At 38.3% G+C, this 25,831-nt stretch overlaps 1 protein-coding gene across 1 annotated transcript; it reads right to left on the bottom strand.

Annotated features, from left to right (window-relative positions):
* Window positions 1-2,773: 2,773 nt before the first annotated feature.
* LOC141445343 (uncharacterized) lies at window positions 2,774-24,094 on the bottom strand. The gene is made up of 15 exons (XM_074111166.1): window positions 23,739-24,094; window positions 22,212-22,318; window positions 21,222-21,357; window positions 20,540-20,617; window positions 16,587-16,709; window positions 15,798-15,953; window positions 15,112-15,237; window positions 13,709-13,852; window positions 12,442-12,768; window positions 10,752-10,927; window positions 9,720-9,907; window positions 8,959-9,242; window positions 8,286-8,399; window positions 7,414-7,576; window positions 2,774-6,452 (listed from the first exon to the last, which is right to left on the bottom strand). Exons 1-15 carry the CDS (start codon window positions 23,820-23,822, stop codon window positions 5,701-5,703), a joined length of 2,958 nt encoding a protein of 985 aa, XP_073967267.1. The 5' UTR covers window positions 23,823-24,094; the 3' UTR covers window positions 2,774-5,700.
* Between the last annotated feature and the right edge of the window lie 1,737 nt (window positions 24,095-25,831).

The following is a 25,831-nucleotide window of genomic DNA, read 5'->3' as shown; positions in this document are numbered from 1 at the left end:
GTTCCGTTTTTGCAATTTTGGCTCCGGAACCCTAAAAATTAACATGTCTGGCATCGAAACAGTCCATAAGCGATGTTAATTGCTTATTTTGTTGCTGACCGTGCACCCAATGGCAATAAAAACGTGAAATAAAGAATGTTTACCAATAAACTAAGACTGCGCTCAGGAATTCTTGGCCGCAGTTCAAGCGGAAGCCGGGGAATAGTCCGAGAGTCTTGAGGATGACCACTCGCTTGTTCCGATAATTTAATGTGACCTGCAACGCTTTCATCTTGGGAAGTGATTCACGTTCCAGAATCTCGCGGAGGAATGTCGTTAGGGGGTTCTTGATCGGCAAAACAAAGAGTTCCTTCTGTGGATGCTTGCAAGATTTAATACTTACTTTTGTCTTGAAACGAATCGGTGTAGAAAAAAAAAACGATTTGGTTAGACATAAGTGAACCAGGCCTATAAGTAAAATGAAAATCAGTTGAACAGAAAATCTGTTTATTCCTTTTGTAAGTATTTATAGTTTATGTCTATGATATAAATTACAAAATTTTACAAAGTATATTACAGGTAAGTGTGTAATTAACAAAAAACATAACTCGAAGTAACGTAGTACATTAGAATGTTTACTCAATTTTGAACATTACATTTTTCATCTTCTCTAGAACTGTCAGTAAGTAATTTTAGAGATTTGTCCCAGTGAGAGGCCTGCCAACGCTTCGTCTTCCGGTTCGCGGTGGATCAGAAGGTTTAAACGTGTAAAAATAAATAAATAAGTTATTGGATGAATATTGAAGCGTTTTTATCTATGTACACTTTTTCTAGATAATGGAGGCATTTAGAAACGTTAAATGATTGTTTTATTTAGGCGACCACTAGATTAAAATGGAATAAGAAATATTTTTTGATATTTAATATGGTCCTTTTGTACAATTGCAAGCATTATCTTCTAATTCTACTCGCCACTTCAATCTTGAAAACTATCCCTCGTACGTAGGTAACTGATTACACAACTATTTATCGAACTTGGTTACCAACAAGGAAAAGGTGAAATTAAAAACAATTACAAGGAAGATACATTTATCACGATATTATTCACTAATTTATAAAGCTATCAGTCGTTTTTCTTATTATCTTTAGCTTTAGATAACCATAAAGACAACAATTCAAAGGCTATAATGACGTTCAATTAAGTCCGACACAAAAGTATAATGCAGCCACAGCTAGTTAAATTAATAGACATTAGAAATGTGTTCATTTACCTCATTAGAGCACGCGTTTCACCACAGCATGTCGCCCAATGTTCGCGATGATCCAACAGACAACTATAACTTGCCCCTTTCGCTCATAGGTATTATACGGAGTAAGCTGCCTCGACTTTAGTCATGACCAGGGAGCGTAACTGTGGTGCGAGTGGCATCATTAGGACGTGAAGTCACATACAGGATGTTTTTAAAACAAAATTACAACACTGCGATGATGCTAATGACTCTTTAATTTAGTGGTGATGTCAATTAAATACCATGTGAATAAAGTATTTTACTGGGTCATCTAATTGTAACAAAAAATATTCGTTTTTATTTACATAAATAAATTTCACGTGTACACTCAGGGCAATGTAACTCTCGAATCTCCCGCCAGTGACAAATTGGCGTTGTACTGGTCATAATCCTCATAACCGCACATGCAGCAAAATATTGTTGAAGTTCAAAACCTTTCTTCAAGTAATTTTTTTTTGATGGCAATGATTTTAAAAATAGTTCTTTGCGTAAAACTTCTGGCAATTCAAAATCCCAAAACCATCCATGAAAATGAAAATTGACTCTGTTCTATCTGACATTGATATATCAGTAAACTAAAGAGGTCTGGATAAAAACACTGTATTTAGCTTGACCTCATACGTCTGTCATCGGCACCAAAGTTACGCTCCCTGGTCATGACATTGACGACCGTAGATGGTTAAATCAACTTTTTAGTAGACTTTTGATTCATAGATCGTTCATCCACCATTACCTCTAATATTTCGTTTTCTAGATATTTTTTTTACCGTACAACGGCAAAAATTACTAGACACTGGCAAAATTGTCCTCCAATGGACAGCGCCATATTTCTTAAAGAAACAACAACAACAACTTTTTAGTATAGCTGGTTGCCATGGTAACGTATACTGAGTTGCTTATTAAAAGTATGATTTCAAGGCAGTTCGCTGATGGTTCATCTCCTAAGCATGCTAATAGTGCATTGCAATCATTTTCTAACAGTGTGACTGATGTCTCCTGCGTTACTGGTCAGGGTAACATTCGCTCAGAAATAGATTGACCCAGATGCCTCTGTTATAAAGCCCAAACGTAAAAACGTAGTGGTTATATTCTCTTTGATAAAGCGTACGAGTGAATGGAACGGGTAGAGATGTTTTTTTAAATCGAAAAATTAGAAACCGCATTTCATTGAACTACCGTATCCATACTAATATTGTAAATGCAATTAGTAATTAGACAAATTTTATCCCGAATAAAACCGGCCAAGAGCGTGTCGGACACGCCCAAAATAGGGTTCCGTAGCCATTACGAAAAATAAAGTAATATTTTTCAAAGGATTTCGTATTTTATACGGAATCTTCCAAGTTTAGGTATATTTTATACCTTGGGCTGCTATTTACTCATAAACTACAAATAATTCTCAAGCAAACTTAGCCATTATAGTTTTCCTTGAAAGATTGATATATTTACTACCATCCTGAATTTTTACAATTTTTCCGCCGACCGGTTTAGATTTTAGAGGGGGGGGACGCTCGATTTTAATGAAAATTTACACTTTAAAGTTGAATATTTCGCAAACAAATCACTGAATCGAAAAATCTTAGTCTTAGAAAACCCCTAATGGTTTTAAAATACCTATCCAACGATACCCCAAAAAAATAATATTGGATCAAGTTATGGCTGTCTGTGATTCAAACGCAGGGATGTAGTCGCGATAGAAGTTTGTTTTGATAAAACCCCTAGTGGCATTATAGTAGACGGCACGGAAGTAGAACCCAAAATCATATTCCGCTCTCGCTCGTTAAAACCAAATGTGAGCAAGAAATTTTGAGTTCTTCTTTCGTGCCATTTACTAACATGTTTTATATGGCATCACGCGATTATGTGACGAACAATACAACGCGACTTCCACCTCCTATTTATTTAGATATTAGTGCTAAGTCTGTGCTGTTGTTTCGGACGATTAAATATAAAATTGTATTTTGTTGCACTTAAAATTAATTGTTCCATATACATTTTCATTTGGCAATACAAAATTACAGTGGACTTTGTAAGCTTATCCCAAAATTTCCATGCATTTGGACGTTTTTATTAAATTATTTTTATTTATTAGTGATAGTTAATAAATTATAGTTTATTTAGCGGTGGACATTCATTGGCACCATTCATTAGTCTAATACATTTTTTTAGATACTTATGTTGTTACTATTTTATTGGTCATATTATGCGTTATTACCAACTTTGTGTTTTGTTGTGATATTTTTAATAATTTGTTCTAAATTGGAGCCAACATTAGTTTATAAATATATTTTTTAACCGACTTCAAAAAAAGGAGGACGTTATCAATTCAGTTGTATTTTTTATATATAAACAAATATTGGCTCTACATAATAGTACCTAATGCTAGACAAATATAAATTGATGTATGCAACGGCTCATAATCATAAATATAATGTGTATATATTTTCAAAATAGATACATACTTTTGAGCTTGCTTACAAATAACGGCCTAAGTATCTAGGTAGGTACTTCTTATTCGGAACTTTTACAAGTTCAGTTTGGCTTATTCAAGCCGATAAAAGGTTTTACTAGGAGGGGGATGGATCGGTCCCTGATTAAATTTCCATTTTTAATACAAGGCCTTTGTTCTGATAATATTTCACTATCGCACTGTCGACGAATCCTATACACGTGCCATTTCATCAAACCGACCACCTGAAGTGGATTATATTTCAGTTCTAAGTAAACAACACGGAGTATACATAGTGCCATGAGAGTTGAAGTGAATGATTACACACAGGCTACAAAAAGAACTGATTGCACAAAATGAGAATGAATCAAAGGAATGAGTAAATGACAAAATCCTGCTGTCATTACACGACATGTTGTAGCTGTGTGTGTAATCATTTACTTCAACTCTCGTGGCACTACATATAAACAAACAACGTTATTTCAGGTAAACAAAAAAGAGAAGTGGACGAAAAGTAAAATTCTTTGTAATGCCTATAATACTGTCCCTAGGACGTTTAAATTCATATTATTTCCTAATTCAGAGTGGCATACGCTTACCCGAATGATGACTTTTATCGAAATATTTGGAAATATATCGAAATATAAATTACTTTTTTTGTAGTAAAAAAAAAACTAATTCATAATATTCGCAACCAACTACACAATACTTCGATATAACTACTACAATTTTATACAAGTATTCATACAATTTCATCTCCACTTTAGGCACTAAAAAGAATTATGAAGTATGATGAGAGGCCAGATTATCATAATCAAAATTTAATAACACTAACACTGTACATGTATTATACAAAATGCGTAAATAACAATTCACATAATTTACAAAATGAATTTCACTAAGTCTGGACCTTTAGCCGTCTGATTTGATAACAGTAAGTATAACCTGAAATTTATTTTTGCCCGCTAAAACCAATGTTAATGCTATGAGTTAAAATCCATTGCAATAGTGCTAAAACCATCGTCTGGTTACTTTGGGTTATTCCCACCTGTTACCACCAATTTTTACGTGGTAACAGCTGGGATTTTTTTCCCATCTTTTTACCACTAAAGCAATTGGTGGTAACTATTAGGAAAGTGGTAACAGATAGGAATGATATTCGCGATAAGATAAAATAACTCCATAAATATTGAATAGATAGAACAAACTGCTGAAAATTAAAATGAATGTGGTGGTAACTAATTGGATTTTTTTCCCATCTCATACCCACTGAAGAAATTGGTGGTAACTGCTGGGAAAAAAAACCCAGTTGTTACCACTAATTAGTTTAGTGGTAATAGATGGGAATTTTTATTCCCATTAGTTACCACTAATTAGTTTAGTGGTAACAGATGGGAATTTTTATTCCCATTAGTTACCAGTGGTAACAGATGGGGAAAAAATTCCCACCTTTACTTTTTGTGCTGGTATAAAAAATACATTACAATAAAATGCGAACATTGTTAATTAAATAAAATATTGTAAAAATATCACAAATATCGGAACATGCACTCTATTCTCAAGGCATTAGAGTTGCATGTCCCGATATTTTTGATCACTTTGTCTGCTCCGAAATATCTGATGGCGCTTGTACAACAAAAAGGTTACACAAAAAAGTGCTAAGTACAAAGGCGGACTTATCCCTGAAGGGATCTTTGCCAGTCAACCATTGATTGGTAGAGAAGGGTAATGAAATAGGGATCGACAAATACAGCAAAACATTTGAATATATACCTATATTTACTTTGGCGGTGAAAAGTGAAATTTCAAGTATTCCTACTAAAGACAGCTAAAGGTGGGCTATATTTACGTGTTCACTGGTTCACCGACATGACTTTATTACACTTTACTTTTTGTTCCAGACATCATATTAGGACCTATTTTAAAATTTCGGAGATAGAATTAAGGACCGTAAAGTACGTCATTGAATCTCCTAAACTTTTTTCATACAGCCGATATGTTGTACAGAGCTGCTAACCTTTCCAAGAAGCCGTTTTCGATCACTTCCCCATTCAAATTATCACTTCTCACATCCCTAACGTCTCTTTCTAAATGTCTGATGTCAGTAAGGGACACCTGTGAGTTCGACACTATCGAAACACCATAGTCTTTACACTTTTCTACATGAGTGAACACCGCCATTTTGCCGTCTGTGTTCTCAGTCCTATTTGTATAAGCCTTCTCAGTCTCAACCGCGTCATTGCTCCTGAACATAGGTTTGAGGACAGCAAAGTTTCTTTCATCCGGTAGCCTTTCTTCTAGTTCATACTGCCTTTCTTGTTCTTCCTTACTTACGTACACTTCTTTGAATTTATAGTTCCTAGTATCAAACACTTCTACGTTATTCGTGAATTCATTATTGATCTTAAACTGTCCTTCTTCTTTATTACAATTGACTGTAACGTTGGGCGCTCCGATTTTTTTGATGACATCCTTTTTGATTTTAGTTAGTTTCCTATCTAGGATGGACTTTAGGATTGGTAGTTTGGTGGTGGAAGCGGTGGCAACTTTTTTGTTTTTCTGTTCCTTTTTGTCCGGTTTTTGTTTTGGTGATTTCTTGTCGTCCTGTTCCTCTTTGATCTTGACTTGTTTTTCGAAGCGAGTGCGTACTTTGTCGTGAGTGAGCGCGTGGCGCCGCAGGTCCCCGGCCACACGGAAACACTTGCCGCATTGTGTACATTTAAAGGGCTTGTCGCCTGTAAAAAATATTTTATTTTGTTTTATTTGTTTTTGCCCGCGACTCCGTCTGCGAAGAATTTGGACTATCTAACTTTACAAGAAATTCAAAAACCAAGACCAAGACTGACTTAAAAATACTAAAAAGAAAGAGAAAAGTCTGGTGAAAGTAAAAATCGTGGCCGGCCCAATTCTCACTAATAAGTCCGAAGTTGAACTTTAAGTTACTTTAGACCACTAGACCTGTTTTCTCTTTTATTTTTTTTAAGTTAGTCGACTTTTTATGATCTATTTTAATTTATGTGAACGTGGTAGCTTAAAAGTGTTAATAACATGTATATTTTTAGAACGGGCTAATTATTAGCTTGCATTTGATACCCATATTGTTACAATACAATAGTAGATTGTACAACAAGAGCATAAAACAAGCGATTTCATCCGAGATTCATATAGCCACCCGAGCCGGTACGGCGAGGGTAGATAGACACGTCGAGGGGAACATGGGCTTAATGTTCGAGGTTTACACTCTGCTTTACACTTCGATGGCGAGGAAGTGAAATACCAACAGTGGAAACAATTGTTCACTGACTATGTACTTTTTATTGTTAATGCATCATTATGGAATTATAAATGTTTAGTTTTATTGGTCTATTTTGATTGATTTTTAGTTTTATATAAATTACAAATTATTAAAATATATATTATGTAGAAACTTCTTTGTTGTGGCTGTTTACACCTGATTGCCTTGGCCTTAGACGACGATTTTACTTTATGCAATAGAGCATGAAAAGTCATTGTATGTCCCCTAAATTCAGCATAAACACGAACTTTACGAGCATGAGAAGTGAAAAATATTTTTTTATCCCCCCGTCATATTTTACATTCATACTCAGTGTCGTCTATTGAACATAAATGTAAGTGTACAAGTTTGCAGGTGAGCGCAGTATTATTCAGTATGTGTATGTGTGTGTGTGCACTGACCTGTGTGCGTCCGCATGTGTGAGAGGCGGTAGGAGGAGGCGCGGAAGCTCTTGTTGCAGTATTCGCACTTGTAGTTGCGCTCGCCGGTGTGGATGCGACGGTGGACGCTCAGAGAGTATTTGCGCGCGAACTCTTTGCCGCAGAACTCGCATTTGAAGTGTTTCTGCGTAAACAAAACTTTTTTTTTCAAAAATGTCCTTAAAACATTATCCTTTATATACCAGAAGGCAAAGTGCAGTTTATGGTCAGCGAAAAACTAAAAAGTTAAAAAAGATTGCTAACTCGCTCAATAATAATGTCGCATACAAATTCCATTATTGTCGTGTCTCAAACTTTTTAAAAAGTTTAAACGGCCATGGAAATGTTGGCACAAGTCGTATACAGCCAACTCAAATGGCGTGTTTTCGGTGGAAAAACATGCCACGACAATAATCTACTATTATTAAGTCGCAAGAAAATGACAGCAACTTGCTTTGCTGCAAATGCTTTCTTCTTTAATTTCTTTATCTCACTGTAAACTGTTATATCACTTATATGCCAACTAAATAGATCAACTATTTATTTCACTATCTCGGCCTATATGTATACGTCCCACTGTAGAACACAGGTCTCCTCTCAGGATGAGAGGGCTTGGGCCGTAGAGGCTACCACATTTTTTTTACATTATTAACTAAATATGTACTAGGTAATTATCTTGAAAATAAATCTAAGGGGCTGTTTCACCATCCATTTATTAGCGTTAACTGGCGGTTAAATGTGATGCCGTCTCTTTTTGTTTTGTTCGAATAGACGGAGACGGCATCACATTTAACCGTCGGTTAACCCTAATCAATGGATGGTGAAACAGCCCCTAAGTCTCTAGAAATACTAACCTGATTAGAATGCAGCGAAACTTTGTGGTACTTGAGATCGCTCCACTGTCGGAACTCTCGCTCGCACTCCTCGCACTTATATGGGCGGTCGCCGTTGTGCACGCGTTTGTGAATCTAAACAACACCAGGACAGGGATCATAATGGCATAACATTTCGGAATGAATCTATTACTTGATATTGAATTGATATAAACTACAAATTCGGTATCCAGCCTTTTCCCAAAAAATGGAAAAACACGGTTTGGCAAAATGCTTCATTTGCCAACTCACGATTTTCTCCAAAACCCAAAAAAAAACTTAGTGTACTTTCTTATGGTTTTATAGAACACAGTAGGTTAGGTTAGGTTTGTTTCATGAAAGTTTCCAAAAAAAATGGTTTCATAGAAAATCGTGAGTTGGGAAATGAAACAGTTTGGCAACTGAAACATTTGGGAATCGCGAGTTGGGAAAAGGCAGAGAACCTATTAATTCTCATCAAAATTAAAAAAGGAGCCACAATTGTTTTTTTATCAATTTTTTTTTAATATCTGCCACAACGGAGAGTGAAAAAATATCTGAACACGCTTCTACGCCGTTAACAATAGAGTCGTGTTCAGATATATTTGATCAAATTTTTGCTCACAAGTTGAAGACGACGACTGTAGAAAACCATTCCGTCGTTAAAAATACGTACCTTCAAAGCACCAGCCGTATAGAACCCTTTATTGCACTCCCTGCACACATGCTGCTTCCCATTATGCGACAACAGATGGTACAGCAAACTGTTCCGATGCTGGAACACCCGACCGCACTGGGGGCACCCGAACTGTTTGCCGGGTTTCTTGCCCTTATCAGTTTTCTCGTCCTCGGGTTCTCTGACCGGCTCGGGTATTTCGCTGTCGGGTATGATGTTCTCGGTGAACGTTGAACTTTCCGTCGTCGGTACTTCTACGTCGAATATTCTTTGGAATACTTCTTCTGTGAATGTGGAAGTATATATAATTACTAAGGGAAAAATACGGCATAACAAAAATAAAGTAAAAAAAATTAGGAGTACAGTGAACCAATTTGATTTCTAGATCAACACAGATCTTTTAAGTTTGGACCCATTTTTTTCTGTAATGTTGATTGTGTGTTTGCAGTATCAAAATAAACGTTTTATCTATCTATCTTTGTCTATAAGCTCCTTGGTCGTGACCAACTCGATTTTTTTTTATAGTCGGCCGTGGCAAGTGGCCAAACGAAAAGGTACCGTTGGATGGAGGTTGGCTATAAGTAAATTCAATTACCCATTTCCCCTCGAACTATTGACGCTCTCACTTCGTTCGAGCGCCAGAAATATCTCGGGTGAAATGGGTCACTTTTCACCTTTGGTTATCAATCTACTATTTAACTAACCGTCATTTCAAGCTGCCATGGTAACTAGTCTCTACTCGTCATAGAAATCGAGGTTACCTTTGAGATGGTGCGTTTCTTGCGGCTCATGCGTTTCGTGCGCGTCGTGCGTTGGCGCGCCGTGCGTGTGGTGCGCGTGCGCGGCGCGCGGCGAGCGCTGCGCGGGCGCGGGCGCGGGCGAGGGCGCGGGACACACCGGGCAGTATGGGTCCGTGCCGCAGTTGAGGGCTTGGTTGCCGCGCATGTACCTACAACACAGATTATTCTTCTTATAGTGCCATTCCCGTACTGGAGGTTGGTCGTTAGCTCTGAAATTCTATCCTTTCTTGAGCCATCCGGAACGGTTGCTCTGCATTGCAGATTAAAAAAAAAGAAAAAAGTGCTTTCGGAAAGACCATCATTGCCAAGAAGAACGCGCCGCAAGAAACTTGGCAGAAAGTCACTTTTTCAATATAAATAATCTAAAAAATGAATCGCCGAAATGTATGTACGCGGATAACTTCCGAACGACTGCACCAAATTGGATATTTTTTTTCTGTTTTCTTTATTGTCAGGACAAGGTTGTAAATTAAAATTAAAAAAAAACTGGAACGGGGGCGAAGCCGCGCGCAACAGTTAGTTATAATCTACAGTATAAAATTAAAGAAAAAATTACATGACAAAAATAATAATAATAAATACAGAATCCTTTTATTCAACTATATCGACATTCAGTGGAAGTGTAGAATGCTTCCGTCATACATAGATGTCCAGAATGTCATTCCCAGGATAACATCAAAAAAAAAATTTGTGCCCTCCAGGTTAATATTCCGGAGCCATGATTTCTTCCACTAGTCTTCCACTAAGATAACATTCACCGGATAGCCAAGTGATTAGTTAAGGGATAAAATTTTCGGAATCTCGTTCGCTGGGTAGAGTCATGTAAAGTACTGTTGTTTATAATGCAACATCAATAAAGACTACGATGTAAGTGTCGGGAATTCCCACGGGAATGAAGAAAAATCCCGTAATATTAATTTGAACTACTGGATCAAATGGTTAACGCGTGCAAAGCCGCGGGTAAACTGTAGTGGTGTAAAGGTGGTCCCTCACCAGTGTCGCACGTGGTCCTGGTGCACGGTCCCGTTGTCGACTGTGAGATGCGGCAGCAGCGCGGGGGAGTACTGCCCCCCCGCGTCGCCCCCCTCCGCGCCCTCCGCGCCCTCCACCGACACGTGGATGCCTTCCATCAGGTCTTCCGGCTCGCTGAACTCTCCCATGTCTTCAAGCTGTTGGAGTAAACGCAAATCAATACACCAATAAAATTGACCCTTGAAATAATAATTTACTCAGAAAAATTATCAATTTTAAGGTTTTAAGGTGGAGGTTTTTAAAAAGTAGTCACGATAGTGAGTGATCATTGAACATCATATAATGTACTACTTTTAAACTAAAATAAAGCAAATAAATAAATTTCGTTTCGTTCCGTTCCGTTTAGTTTTCATATCCTTCGATTTAAATGAAGTTTGTTACGGATATTCATATATTTATCCGAAAAGAAATTCAGAAGTGAATTAATAGTTATACATATTTATCGAGACTTTTTTATGGTCGTCTTGTACAGTGTAAGTTAGGTTAGGATTTTTTGTAACAAATTCTCAATTTTTTTTAAAATAATTATGACAAACTGCATCTGTCACTTATACAAAAATTATGCGAGTCATATGGACCCGTTGTATCATTTTATGGTGTTCATGTATATCGTAAGATAGGAAGTGAATGAAACTGTTTTGGAGAACTAACAAAAGTCCACTAATTGGTCGACACAAAATGAAAACAATACGGCGTTCATTCACTGAAATCTTAGGATCTATGGACGATTCACAGTAACTTCAAGAAAAGCCTATTCAATAACAAAGAAACGCATAACAGTTCCTGAGACTGTCGACTCGGGCCAGACTTCTTTTACAAACTGACAATAATTGACGATCGATTTTCCCGCGTCCAGATCTCAGGCTCTGTCAAGCGCGCCACACATGGCAACACTGGCGTTTCGTAGGTGTTATAATGCCAATCTTCAATAAACCTTGCATGTCAATGACCCAGTGGCGTAGCTACCAAGGGGCTAGGCGGGGCAGTGCCCCGGGGCCCTCAAGCTCAGGGGGCCCTCGAATTCTGCTTTATAGCTGATGATAAAGTTGCTTAGCATTTTTAAAGTATTTGTAATATATACTGATTTTACTTCAAAAAACCTTACCAGTTTTGATAGCAGTGGGCCCCATTTTTTTTATTTGCCCCAGGGCCCTAGATTACCTAGCTACGCCACTGCAATGACCAATATTCATAACTCTACAAAACTTATTATCAATATACACGATTCTTACATAAATCATTAGACAGAGAAGTTGTTAAGTAAAAATGTCTCAAAATAAATGGAATATCTGTCTTGCACCTCCGCCAAGTAGTGAGGCCAAGCCGTGCGAAACAGCTACGTTTGAGTTGGAAAAATGTTTTTCATGCAATTTAACCCACCCTCCCTCCACATTAAAAACGTAAATAACCAACGCAAACTTAACTGAACCCACCAACAAGCAATCATCATCGTTGGTTATTTACGTTTTTTATGTGGAGGGAGGGCGGGTTAAATTGCATGAAAAAACATTTTTTCCAACTCAAACGTAGCCGTTTCGCACGACTTGGCCTCACTACTTGGCGGAGGAGCAAGACAGATATTCCATTTCTTTTAACATGGACCTCCCGCAAAGTAACGCCTGAATCTATACAGTATTTAAAAATGTCTCACCTTGCCATGGACTTCTTTGATATGCGCCTCACATTGCTTCTGCTTCCTAAACGACTTACTGCACTTCATACAATTATAAATCTCCAGTTTATCCAAACTATTATACAAATCTTTTTCCACTTCGTTCGTGACCACGTCCTTATCCATACTGGCCATTGAATATTGCAGCTTATTGCTAGAGTAGTGAAGGGTTTTTTCGCTTGACGTGTACAATATGTGTTTATCGATGGTTTGGTACATAGTTTTAGGTACTGTGTTCTCTAATGATAGTTCTACTATTGAGTCTGGGAGAGTTGCTACGTTGTCTTCTATACATGTGTTAGTCATCTGAAAAAAAAAAGGTTAAATTAGTAAAACTATATAATACTAGCTGTTACCCGCGACTGCGTCCGAGTAGAATTCGATTACGCTATCCCGCGGGAACTGTGCAATTTTCCGGGATAAAAAGTAGCCTATGTCACTCTCTGGCCCATAAGGCACTTGATTACTCGCTCCACTCGACTAGCTCGTGCGGGGCGGCCGCTAAGCTGATATCGCTGAGCGAGTATCTATAGCTCAGCGAGTTTTTATAGCTCTTGTCGCTGCGACAAAAGATGTAAGAGCGAGTTCTCGCCGACAGTGTGAACTGCCAGCGATCAACTATTAATATATGTGTCTCTTTTACTCACACAGGATCTTATATCTTTTGTTCGTTTCTTACGCGAGAATATAGTCGATAGCCAATCGTTTCCTCGCTGGCGGTGAGACAAGTGCCTTATGGGCCAGAGAGTGACATAGGCTACTTTTTATCCCGGGAAAATGCACAGTTCCCGAGGGAACAGCGCGCGATAACCGAATTCCACGCAGGCGAAGGCGCAGGCAAAAGCTAGTTAACTTATATATTCAGAACAGTTCTAACAGATCACATTTTTAATTTTCATTCAATTTTTATGGAATAATCGAGAAAAACTAACAAAAATGCAACATTGCCAGCTCAGCAGGTACAAACGCTTTTAAGAGGTCAGTGCTCGGTAACGAGACGTAAATGATGTGGAGTCATCAATTCTTCATTCTTCTAAGAATTGATAAACGCCGCAACCCTCCGCTCTAGGCCTAGAGCACCAATGATGATTATATAGGCAGAGAGTTGACCTCAGGGGTGACACTCTCTCCCGGCCCGGATAATACCGACATGGAAATACCGACCTAAATATATAAATACCTATTTTCGAAAAACAGGGTCGGTATTATTCGGGCCGGGAAAGAGTGTCACCCGAGCTCAGCATACCTTATCTATGCCAAGGTCGGAGACAGGGTTCTCGATGATGATGGTGGCGTGCGGTTCGTAGTGCTGTTTCAGATGCTGGTAGAACTTGAGCTGCTCCTCGCCGTAGTATTCCCCGCACAGCGAACATAGAAGCACCGGTCGGACCTAGTAAAAAATATTTAGGAACTTGTAACACTAATGATAAATCAAATGGTTAACCTGCCCGACTGCTCCATCATCAGAACATGAATACCATATGGGGTCAAAGTACAGTCGAGGAAACTGCATCACGTACGAGGGTGGAACCATTTCACAATCAATTTTGCTATAATTTATTTAGTAAATTTATAGGATGTCCACCAGACATTAGCAGCACAAAGGTTCCATCCTGGCACGTGATTCAGTTTCCTTGACCGTACAACTTTTCTTAAAAGCCCAAGCACGCTGGCTAGGATTATGTCGTTCCGTCTTGAAGTTACAGTGCTTTAGTTTCCGGCTTTATCAGAATTCAAATTCATTTATTTCGTCAACATATCTAACCAGACTAACTGCGGGCATTAGTTGTGAATACTAGCAGCGGTGACTATTGTTAGCTACTAGTTGTGAATACTAGCAGCGGTGACTATTGTTAGCTACTAGTTGTGAATACTAGCAGCGGTGACTATTGTTAGCTACTAGTTGTGAATACTAGCAGCGGTGACTATTGTTAGCTACTAGTTGTGAATACTAGCAGCGGTGACTATTGTTAGCTACTAGTTGTGAATACTAGCAGCGGTGACTATTGTTAGCTACTAGTTGTGAATACTAGCAGCGGTGACTATTGTTAGCTACTAGTTGTTAATACTAGCAGCGGTGACTATTGTTAACTACTAGTTGTGAATACTAGCAGCGGTGACTATTGTTAGCTACTAGTTGTGAATACTAGCAGCGGTGACTATTGTTAGCTACTAGTTGTGAATACTAGCAGCGGTGACTATTGTTAGCTACTAGTTGTGAATACTAGCAGCGGTGACTATTGTTAACTACTAGTTGTGAATACTAGCAGCGGTGACTATTGTTAGCTACTAGTTGTGAATACTAGCAGCGGTGACTATTGTTATAGTCATTAGTTGTGGGTATTGTTGGCCCATAGTCGCCTCAACCAGTACGTTGTGGGTACTAGAGCGGCGACTATAGGCGGGCATTAGTTGTGAGTACTAGTAGCGGCGACTATTGGCAAGCATTCGTTTTGGGTACTACATTTTTGGGTGCTAGTTCTAGTCTTAGTTTTAGGTGGTACTTATGGAGCCAAAATAAACCTTTCTTTCTTTACATAGTAGCAGCGACTATTGTTAGCTACTGGTTGTGAATACTAGCAGCGGTGACTATTGTTATAGTCATTAGTTGTGGGTACTAAACTCCGGGGGTTTATACGAAAGTTATACCTCATGAGTGATGGCATGGTGAGTGTCCTGAGCCAGGTGAGTCTGGTGAGTGACTTGAGTAACGAAGTTATCCGGCAATATTTCTTCTTGGGGCACTTCCTCGTTGCAACTGATCACCACTATATCCTGAAATAAAATGAACAATCGGGTTTGTTAGGAAATGAAAAAAAAACTAGTTTGGGTCAAATTTCGTGTTGTTTGAAAGTTTGTAAATTTTAATTGATTAATAAAAATAAATAAATAAATAATTATTGAAATATACCCGTGTAATAATCACGTATTGACAGCATAGTTATGCATAACCTGTTTTGGACCAATCCTTAGTTCTTAGCTAGTGTGCGAATGTAGTGCGTCAAACCGGGAACTCAATGAAGGTTCCGCCGCTGCAGAACCCATTCATCTTCTTGATCTATGTATGTGTTCCATCAGTCTCGTGAAAAAAAAATTGTGATGAAGATGAGGGTAGGTTTTCGCCGCCGCCACCGGGCTGTGTAGCCGAGCTTTCTGTTCGAGGTCTCCTTGACAAAGAACCACGGATTGGGTCAAGCATGCCAGGCATACCTAGGATTATTTGAGGTGCGTGAAGTTCAAAATACGCACTGGGCCCGCGTGGGATCTCCGGCCCAAGCCCTTTCATTCTCAAAGGCCTAGTAGTGGAACTGATGATAAAAAAAAATTAGTCTCACCTGCTGCGGCGTGCTGTTCCCTGGGTTCCTCTTCAGCTTCCGTGATATCCTCTTCTTGTGCGGCAAGCTCTTCCTGCTGGGCTGGCGGGACTGGCCGGGGGACGCGCCCGCCAGCTCCAGGACTTGCCCGTCCGAGTCCAATAGCGGGCTATCACTCTGTCGAAACAATACTTGTTTTTCATTTATTTCCTAGCTGTTGCCCGCGATTCCGTCTACGTAGAATTTGCTTATCGCTATACCGCGTGTACTATACATTTTCCGGGATAAAAAGTAGCCTATGTCCTTGCTTAGGACTCCAACTATGTCCATACCGAATTTCGTCTAAATCGGTTCAGCGATTGAAGCGTGAAAAGGTAACTGACAGACAGACAGAAAGAGTTACATTCACATTTATAATATTATAGTATTAAAGTAGGGATTTTTGAAATAGGCTTTGTACAAGTTTGAACATGAAACTACCTTGATTTAATGAAATAAATACGGATAACTCACGTCTTTAATTGAGTTTAGCTCGTCTTGTTTCAGGCTAATTAGTAGTCCTTCTTAGCGGCTGCTGCAACACGCTCACTGCACGCCACCGCTTTAGTCGCGTGACTTACACTTAAACTACTTGGCTAATGTCTTTCAGACCTTGAAGCAAAATATCAGTTTTCTTCTTTCTCACTTAAATCTTTAGGAATACGAAGAAAACTGACGAGTCTAAACTAACTAAAACAAATTTTATTATTAACGTTACTAAGCTAAACGTTACTATGCGACTGGCTGACAGCTTCCAGACTACAGACATACCTTGAGAGTGCTTTTAGCTTTACTGTTGAACCAATCAGCGTCCGGACATCGCTTCATCTCCTGGAGAGGAGGCAGCGGCGGCAGCGGAGGCAGCTGCACCACTATCGGCTCAGCCTGTTGATCCTATGAGTAAATATTTAGTTTTTTCTTATTGTATTTCTAGTAAATACAAATACAAGTCAAAGTGAAAATATCTTCATTCAATTTAGGCTATAAGGCTGTTGATTGCTTTCACTGGACAAGAGACCGTCAATAAAAGCATATCTTTGTATACTTAGGTTTTTTTTTACCAGATGGATGTTAACTTCGAGTGCCATCTTTAATTTACAGATAGCGGGCGATACATTGGCATGGCTGACCGCTCTTATGGACCAAGATCCCGCAGCCAGAGCAAAGTTTTAATAATCACAGTCATGTGTTGCGGCGTATTTGCAACAGCCGCTCATTGCTAATATTATAATTTGACTAAATTATATTAGGCGTCTAACAAGTCAATGTCAAAATATCAATTTAGGCTATAACATGCACTTATGATTATTATTCGATTTGTAGCATTCGAACATGGCGGATGTAGACGATATCTAATTTTGGTATTTCTGCTTCTATGGCTAGTTGAAGTATAATTTTGATAGTGTTTTATGCGGCGATTAACCTTAACAGTGAACAGTGATCACAAAATTCTATATTGCTCTCGTGTCTGACATTTTTTAATGCGCAAGTGGTCTCCGCGTGGTTTCTGGAATTTTGCTATCAAGTTGCAAAAAACTACAATCACCGTACAACATGCATAAGAAGAATATATTTATCTTTAATTTAACTGACATTGGCCTAAGCCTTATGGCCGCCATTAAGAGGAATAAATAAATACACTTATGAATGTCAAAAAAAAACTACAACCGGTTCGGAAAAACCTCTGTTGAGAAGAATCCCGCAAGAAACTCAACGAGGTATTTTTTTTTAAAACAGATTTACAAGATGCAGCGACGACCTGGTTAAGATCGCGGGATCGCTTTGCATGCGGAAAGCACAAGACCAGTCTGAGTGGAGAGCCTAGGGGGAGGCCTATGTCCAGCAGTGGACGTCTTTCGGATAATGATGATGATATTAGGCTTCTATTTAAACATATTTCAGGGTTGTCTGGCAGGGAGTGGCACCCCTGCAAAGTTTCTGGCAATGAAGGATGCAATTTCTAATATCATTCTGAACAAAAGTCAAAATCGAGCTTTATTATGGTAGAGCTTGTCTAATTTAATCTCACTCACTTCACTCAACAAAATCAGTTCATTATGACTACTTAGACAATAACCGCCTCAGCCGAACAGGGATTGAGCTCCCCGTTGGACTCGGGCGGTTTATTGTAAGATTTGCTGTCTAACTTGAACTGATTTACTTGAGTGTTATTTTAAATTAGACAAGCTCTATGATGAAACTGAGGTGAAATTTATATGTGATATTTTTGAAAGCACTCAATATCCAAATTTCATAGTTCATCCTTACCTGCGTTAGAACTATGCATAAAAAAAACTTTCAGCCTTTATATTATAAGTACTAGCTTTTGCCCGCGGCTCCGCCCGCGCGGTATTCGGTTATCGCGCGCTGCTCCCTCGGGAACTGCATTTTTCCGGGATAAAAAGTAGCCTATGTCACTCTCGGGCCCATAAACTATCTCTATGCCAAAAATCACGTCGATCCGTCGCTCCGTTACGGCGTGAAAGACGGAGAAAACACAAACATACAAACACACTTCGCATTTATTATATTAGTATACTAGCTTTTGCCCGCGGCTTCGCTCGCGTTAAATTTGGAGTAACATACATTTACTTTTTCGTGTTTTGATTAATTTTTCGGCGGATTACATAGAAATACAAATACAGACAGATTTTCTTTTAGACAGATGGTGCAAATTTTGTAATACAAAAATCGACCTACATATGTAATTAATTATGATTCTTACCAACTTTGAAACCCTGCTTCGCTGATTCAGGGTTGGAATTTTAGAAAACGTTAAAGTACATACTACGCGTTTCTTTTGCCCGCGACTTCATACACGATATAGGATTATATCCCGACAAATTGTAAAGTTCCCGCGGGACATGAATTACTGTTATGATCTATTTAAATATTCTTAATTGTCGATTATTTAAACTTATTTTTATTATGCGGAAAGTTTGCATTTTTTTCTTAAAGTAAGTAGTCTAATGTCAATCAGGGATAGTGTATCTTTCTATTTCAGCTCAATAGTTTCAGAGATGACCCCCAACAAACAAAGAAAAAAACAAAGTTGAGATATTTTCCTATTCTTTCTATTTCTCTAATCTTTGCCCTAGTGCACCTCTGCATTACTTTCGGTCCATCTATGCCAAATTTCACACCGTAGCATGCTGAACGGTTGTGTTGCTCTGAAGATGAGCTCTGGTTGAGTTCGAAACGCGTCAGTGTAAAGTGGTGGTGGTGATAGATGGATTTGTGTGATTTGTGTGTTCTTACAGTGTGGAGGTGGAGGAACTGCATGAACACTCATTGCATGGGCACAAAAGTAGCTATCATAAAGGTTGCGGTGGGCAAAGTAATTGTGTCAGCTCGTTGAACGTACATGTAAAATTTCGTATCTATGCTATCAGCCCTTGAGGAGTTCCGTCATCAACAGCCAACCCTGGCTGCAGCATCAGGCGGTGTATATCATATAAACGCATTGTCATTGAAATTTAACAATCATGTAAAGTCTTTTGCGTGTGCCATCAACTTTTGAGGAGTTCCCTTCTACGGAGACGATCCTCACCAGAATGAGTAGGATGTCACTGCTAAATAATTGTTACCAGATTTACATCAGTTTGCCAAATCTCCAGTCCTCAGTTTTATTGGTTTAGCTTATGCGTTTTCTGATTCAGTTGGTAAGTATATAAAATCCTCTTTATTCGTTTTATCCGTGGGATATTCGGAAAATCTTTGAAACAGTTTTTACCTACCTGCATGCCAAGTTTGAAGTAATAATTATAGTTACGCAAATAGGGCCATTTTAAAGTGAAAATATAAATCCCATTTTATTCCCTATCCCGTGGGAATTTTGATAAATCCTGAAAAGGGTTTTTAGCTGCTAGTATTACCTACTTGTTTACCAAATTCGAAGTCTCTAATAATTATAGTTACGGTAAAAGGGTCAATAGTTGAAAGTGAAGATACAAATCCATTTATTCACTATCCCGTGGGAATTTCGAGAAATCCTGAAAACTGTTTTTAGCTGTTAGTATTACCTACTTGCATGCCAAATTTGAAGTTTCTAATAATTATAGTTACGCAAATAGAGCCATTTTGAAGTGAAAATATAAATTCAATTTTATTCCCTATCCCGTGGGAATTTTGATAAATCCTGAAAATAGTTTTTAGCTGTTAGTATTACCTACTTGTTTACCAAATTTGAAGTCTCTAATAATTTCAGTTACGGAAATAGGGTCATTAATTAAAAGTGAAACTACAAATCCCATTTATTCACTATCCCGTGGGAATTTCGTAAAATCCTGAAAAGGGTTTTTAGCTGTTAGTATTACCTACTTGCATGCCAAATTTGAAGTTTCTAATAATTAAAGTTACTGAAATAGGGCCATTTCGAAGTGAAAGTATAAATCCCATTTATTCCCTATCCCGTGGGAATTTAAAAAAATCCTTTCTTAGTGCGCGTCTACACCTATTAAGGAACATATATTCCAAATTTCAAGTTTCTAGACCCAGCGGTTTGGGCTGTGCGTTGATCTATAAGTCAGTCAGTCAGTCAGTCAGTTTCTTCTTTTATATATATAGATATGGATTATAACGAAGCTACCGCGAGGTCTAGCTCTATTACCCCGGTGTATGTCGGTGATCCCTCATGCAGTTTGCGATAATTAAGCGACAATCACATTCCCAAAACGTTATCATAATGCTTTTCAACCGTCAGTGAATAGACTACAAATACTCACCAGGGTCTGTGCATTGAATAGCCTCATCTGACCATCAAGCATAACTGATGACTCTACGTCACCCCTCACAGATGTGATCTGTAGAACAAAGTATGTGTTTGATGACATAATTATTGAAAATTAAGGGGAGTACAACAAACCAATATAAAATGAGTGCTCACTGTATACATTATGCTTGGAAGTAGGGACGTGACGTGAGTGAGGGAGTTGGGTTGTGACGTCTCTCGATGAGAGCGGAACATAGATGTCGCTAGTGCTGCTGCTTAAGTAGCGTAGTAGAAAAAAAGCAACCTGAGATATGTGTGCATAGGAGAAATTCGTGTCTAGCGGTGGTGTAGGGGTTATAGCTAGGATTGCTGAGGACCTGGGTTCGATTCCCAGTGCTGGTCTCTTTTTCTGGTTTTTCTGTGCATCCATGTCTCAGTTTGTATTTTCGATTGGAAGTAGGGCTCTGTTAACACTATAATAGTTAATGTTTTAGCATACCCACAAATGTAATTTGCCCGGTTTTTTATCAAAATACATTTGATGCAGCAAAAAGTAATTGTACTTTTGTACTATATTTAATAAAAGCTTTACAGACAAAAAAATAAGAAATTAATTACCATAATGAACTTATTTCTACATCTAATTTTCTTTTTCTTTTTTATTGCCTTTTGAGTATACACTACCTACTGCTTACCTTATGCTGTGGTGGTTGATGCGGATTCCTGGAGTTCTGGGTTAAATGGGCCACAATGGCTGCCAGCCGGCTCTCCGGATCCAGGATCTCCTCTCCCCATGGCCCACCCTCCACTTGCTCTCCTACTGTTATTTGTCTGGAGAGGTAAGAGACACATAACACAGATAACATACACATTATATATAAATCAAGGCTGGAAATTATATATATAGCCTATACCCTCTCAAGCAGAGGTTTGTGGGTTCAAGCCCTTGCACCATGTGAGTGTTTCGAAATTTATGTGCTGAATTATGTTGCTTAGTGTCCATAGTACAAGCTTTGCTTAGTTTGGGACTAGGTGTGAAGTGTTGGTGTCAAGTGTCCCATGATATTTATTTATTTATTTGAAATTTTCCATGATATTTAATGAAAATATAGTGATGAAAACCTGCACTTAGCTAACAAATTCAAGGGTGAGTGTGAAGTTTCCAATTCAAACTGAGCCTGGGTAAGAGATATGGTCCAAGCTTCATCATTCTGAAACTGCTCTCCCATGCCAAGGGGGGCATTCAAGTAATATGTAACACAATTTTTGGAGATTTTTAACCCCCCTCCTAAATGTAACGTAACACCAAAATGACCATTTGTCTTTAATTTTTTAGCTTTTCTTTAGCCGTTTTTCGAATTAAGTTGCCATTTTTTAGCACAGTCACACTGGCAACTCAGCATGAGAAGCATTTATAGGCCAAGAACAACAACTGATGATGCAAATTTGATATAACACATCTCCCGCCCCTGTATTGCATCATAATGTTTTACAAGACCCCTTCTCCCCAAATTGCGTTACGTAATACTTGAATGCTCCCAAGCAGTGGGATACTTAGGCAGAGATGAGTGAATATCCTTAACTCGTCGCGTGACCAACAACTTTTGGGTAATTTACTAGGACCCTAGGATTGATTAATACGCGCCACTGTGGCGTGCAGGTGTTCGACGGTTAATAGAAATTACCTGCACATTTGCTGAGTGAAGCCCTGGGAATTCATCACCGTCACCACTCTGCCTCCTTCATCTTCGTGAATGTTCAAAGCCAATGAATTTGCATCCACATGTACAGACTGAAAATTTCACAAAAATTTATACTATGTATTCAACAAAACTCCTTCATATCTTGCACAATATTGATCCTATAAGTATGGGTATGATCTTGTTTGATTCTGCGCAAAAAAATACATATAAAAATGACACCTCACTCGCCTAGTTTGTAAAATTTGCATTTTTTTTATTTCGCCCTTGCCCATACCCCCTGGGAGGGGGTAGGACCCCTAAATTTTGCTAGGACTTGGCAGATTTTCATTTCTAGTGCAAAGATAAAAATATAAACAAAGATTCATTGATACATACATTTTGCCCCCAAACTGTTGTCTCACTATAGCTGTAGTAATAAATAATAAAAAATAATAAAAGATATTTATTCAATAGTCTGTAGTAGGTATATCAGTTATTTATTTATTTATTTATCAGTGTCACTTATTTCTTTTCCAATAGGTGCTTTGTTATAGATTACTCTTACAATGAGGGCTATCGCGTATGAATTCGCCACTAGAGGCGCTAGTGTAGCGTGAGGTCTCCGAAATGTCAAATCTCATAGTTTTTGGTTGAGCTATGCGGGTTTATTTATAATTAGAATAATTTTGTGAATATTTTGCAATATCTGAAATTAATTATGGCAAATATGCATTCCGGGGCAATGAATGTCTGTGTTTTGAGACAGTTTTGTCTTTCGGAAACCTTTGTACTCCCTTTTTTCCAAACAAAACGGGGACTATGCAACACTGTGGCTTGCTCAATATTTTTATGGTACTGTTTTAAGGTGTATTAAATATGATTTTAATCTAAACATTGTTTTCACGCCCGTAATAACAGACTTTGAAAGCCACACTTAAAAACCTCACGCAACAGTGCGCCATCTAGTGAGTGAAAAAACGATAGCCCTCATTATAGCTGAAGGAAGCAAACCAAGCTTGGAGATAAACATTTTTTTTACAAAAATTATGATCTTAAAAACTGTGCCATTTTTACTGAACCTAAAACTAGGTACTCTGACCGGTGTTGACTGACCTACCAGCTTCCGATGGATTAACACCGGATTCTGGGACAAATTTGATAAAGAAATTGAAAAACATTGTATGTCAGATGCAATACTGGAATTATGAATACAAACTCATTAAAGCCCTGTCTTCGACTTTGGGCTTCTAATAGACTTTCGTTCGTAATACATACTTAATTTACCTAAACGAATACAGAACATAAATTAAAACCTTGTTTACATAGTAATAGGCTGGTTAGTTTTTAAAGTTTTGCAAAACAAACTCTCGTACGAATAAAGTAATTATTTTAGGCATCGGCAAAAACCTTTATACTCACGAAAATGAGTAAGATATGATCATAAATTAAAACAGTTTCATAAAAAGGCGATTGCGACTCGTACATAAGCAAAGGTTTTTGTCGTGTCAACTACAATCAAAACAAACGTACCTCGCCCGGCTGATGAGTTATGTAGTGCGTCACTGCTTCATCCATTTTATCATCCAAGAGATGATGGTTCTCACTTCTCATCATTATACCTTTTTATGAAACAAAAGCCAAATTGTTTATTCCATTTTTCACAACTGGCTTGTTGGTTAAGTTGACAGCTGGTGCCAGTGCCAGTGCCATTCAAGGTCACAAATTCTTGTCAAAAGTCTAACACTGAATTACGATCGTCTTTTATTTTAATAGCACGATAAATAACCGGAGACGATAACATAATTTATAAAACTAGATTCCAAATCATTTGACGTAACTAATTGATAATGATAAACTAAAAACTTTTCCTTTTTTGTTTAGCGGAAATAGCGGATGCCGAAGCATAAATAAATATTTGTTCAAATGTTGCTATAAGAAATAACAAACAACACAGAGGGGTTACTATGAAACTCGCAAATCGAAGTTCGTATCGTACCGTCCCTCTCGCTCTCGTATTAAATAGTATAAGTGTCAGAGGAACCGCACGACACGAACTTCGTGTTTCGTAGTAGCCCTGCAATGCGTGCGTGCATTTTATAGCATGGCATTTGACTGATTACTGACGATGGCGCTTTGTTTGAGCACAAACTATAATGAGAACTGTTTGAGTGACACTAACCCATCACCAAGCACAGTGTCTTGGGCACAATATTGATATTTTCTACAAAAAATAGTTCGCCAAGGATGTATTGAGATTAAATTTATCTGAGAAAATAGTTAACAAACAAACAAACTTTTTTAGTTCATTCAAAATAGGCATTGCTATGTTTCATTGGTACATTAAGCAGTAAACATCATCTTATTTTGTTGAGTATTATATTGTTTTTTTCAACGTATGCGTAGCTAAACGATTTCGTTAAATTTTAAATATAAAACTAACCCTACCGTCTAGACACAGATACTGCTGTGTAGGCTTAATACGTATTGCTTATCTCTGAAGTAATAAAAAAAATAGGTTTGACATTAAAGTTTAAACGTCAAAATTGACCCATCACTCCGTCTCTCCCTATATATACTGTAGTCTTTGACTCCGTCCGTCCGTCCGTCAGCCCGTCCGTCAGGCGTCAGCTGAGCGCTTACATCAAAAACGCAAATAGGATCAAAATAAATCAAAATGTTTCGTAATTCTATAAAATCTTGCTTAGTGAACCGAAATCAAGAAGTAAGTACTTACACTTACATCTCGAAAAATATCCAACCAAAAGTTTGTATGTCGTGGAATGACGAAATTAGGTATCATTTTTCAATCATGTTTTTAATATTATTGTTTCATTTCATTTCATTTATTTATTCAAGAACAATATACATTGTGTTTTTATTAAGTTCCAGAGATGTAAGCATACAGCGAAATTGGACGCAATCCGGGAGAAGCTTCGTGAAGGGCCAGGCCTGTCGGAGTTCATAGCGGAGGACAGGCCAAAAGACTGGAATGAGTATGAAGGCAAGCTGAAGAGAGAGAAGGGGGAACAAGAAAGGTTAAGGCTTCCTCCATGGCTTAAAACCTCTATACCTACAGGTAAAAATTGTATCAGCTATGGGCGTAGCCAGCCATGGGCTCAGGGTGGGGCAGCAGTCTGAAATAATACGTAACTAGCAATATAGAGGGGGGGCGGGTGTGCCGTGCACACCCCAAATGGTCTAGTACCCACCCCAAGATGTTGGACTACTGATTGGAAATTCTAGAATACTGATATCTTCACACAAAAATCCAGGCCAGGCCCCCCCTGGAAAATAACCCTAGATACGCCAATGAGCAAGCTTGTAGTTAGTACCTAGATAATTTAATTTTTTAGGTTTGGTTAGTTACCTTGCAGGTCAGACCCAGGGTGGGGCAAGCGCCCCACCCTGCCCCTCCGTGGCTACGCCCATGGATCAGCTTCTTTACTAACAAAAATAATCAATATCCTCCTCAAAACTTATAGGTAGTACAGGTATTTTGCAGTGGCCAAAGTGATCAAAATATTTAAACATGAATTCTAATGCCTTAAGAATAAAGTGCATGTTCTGATATTATTCGATCACCTCGGCTGTTCTGAAAAATATCTGATGGTGACTGTACATTA

Source organism: Choristoneura fumiferana, chromosome 2 (assembly GCF_025370935.1).
Source record: "Choristoneura fumiferana chromosome 2, NRCan_CFum_1, whole genome shotgun sequence".
NCBI lineage: Eukaryota > Metazoa > Arthropoda > Insecta > Lepidoptera > Tortricidae > Choristoneura > Choristoneura fumiferana.
Note: the sequence above shows the minus strand (reverse complement) of the source record. Positions and strands in the feature narration are given on the sequence as shown.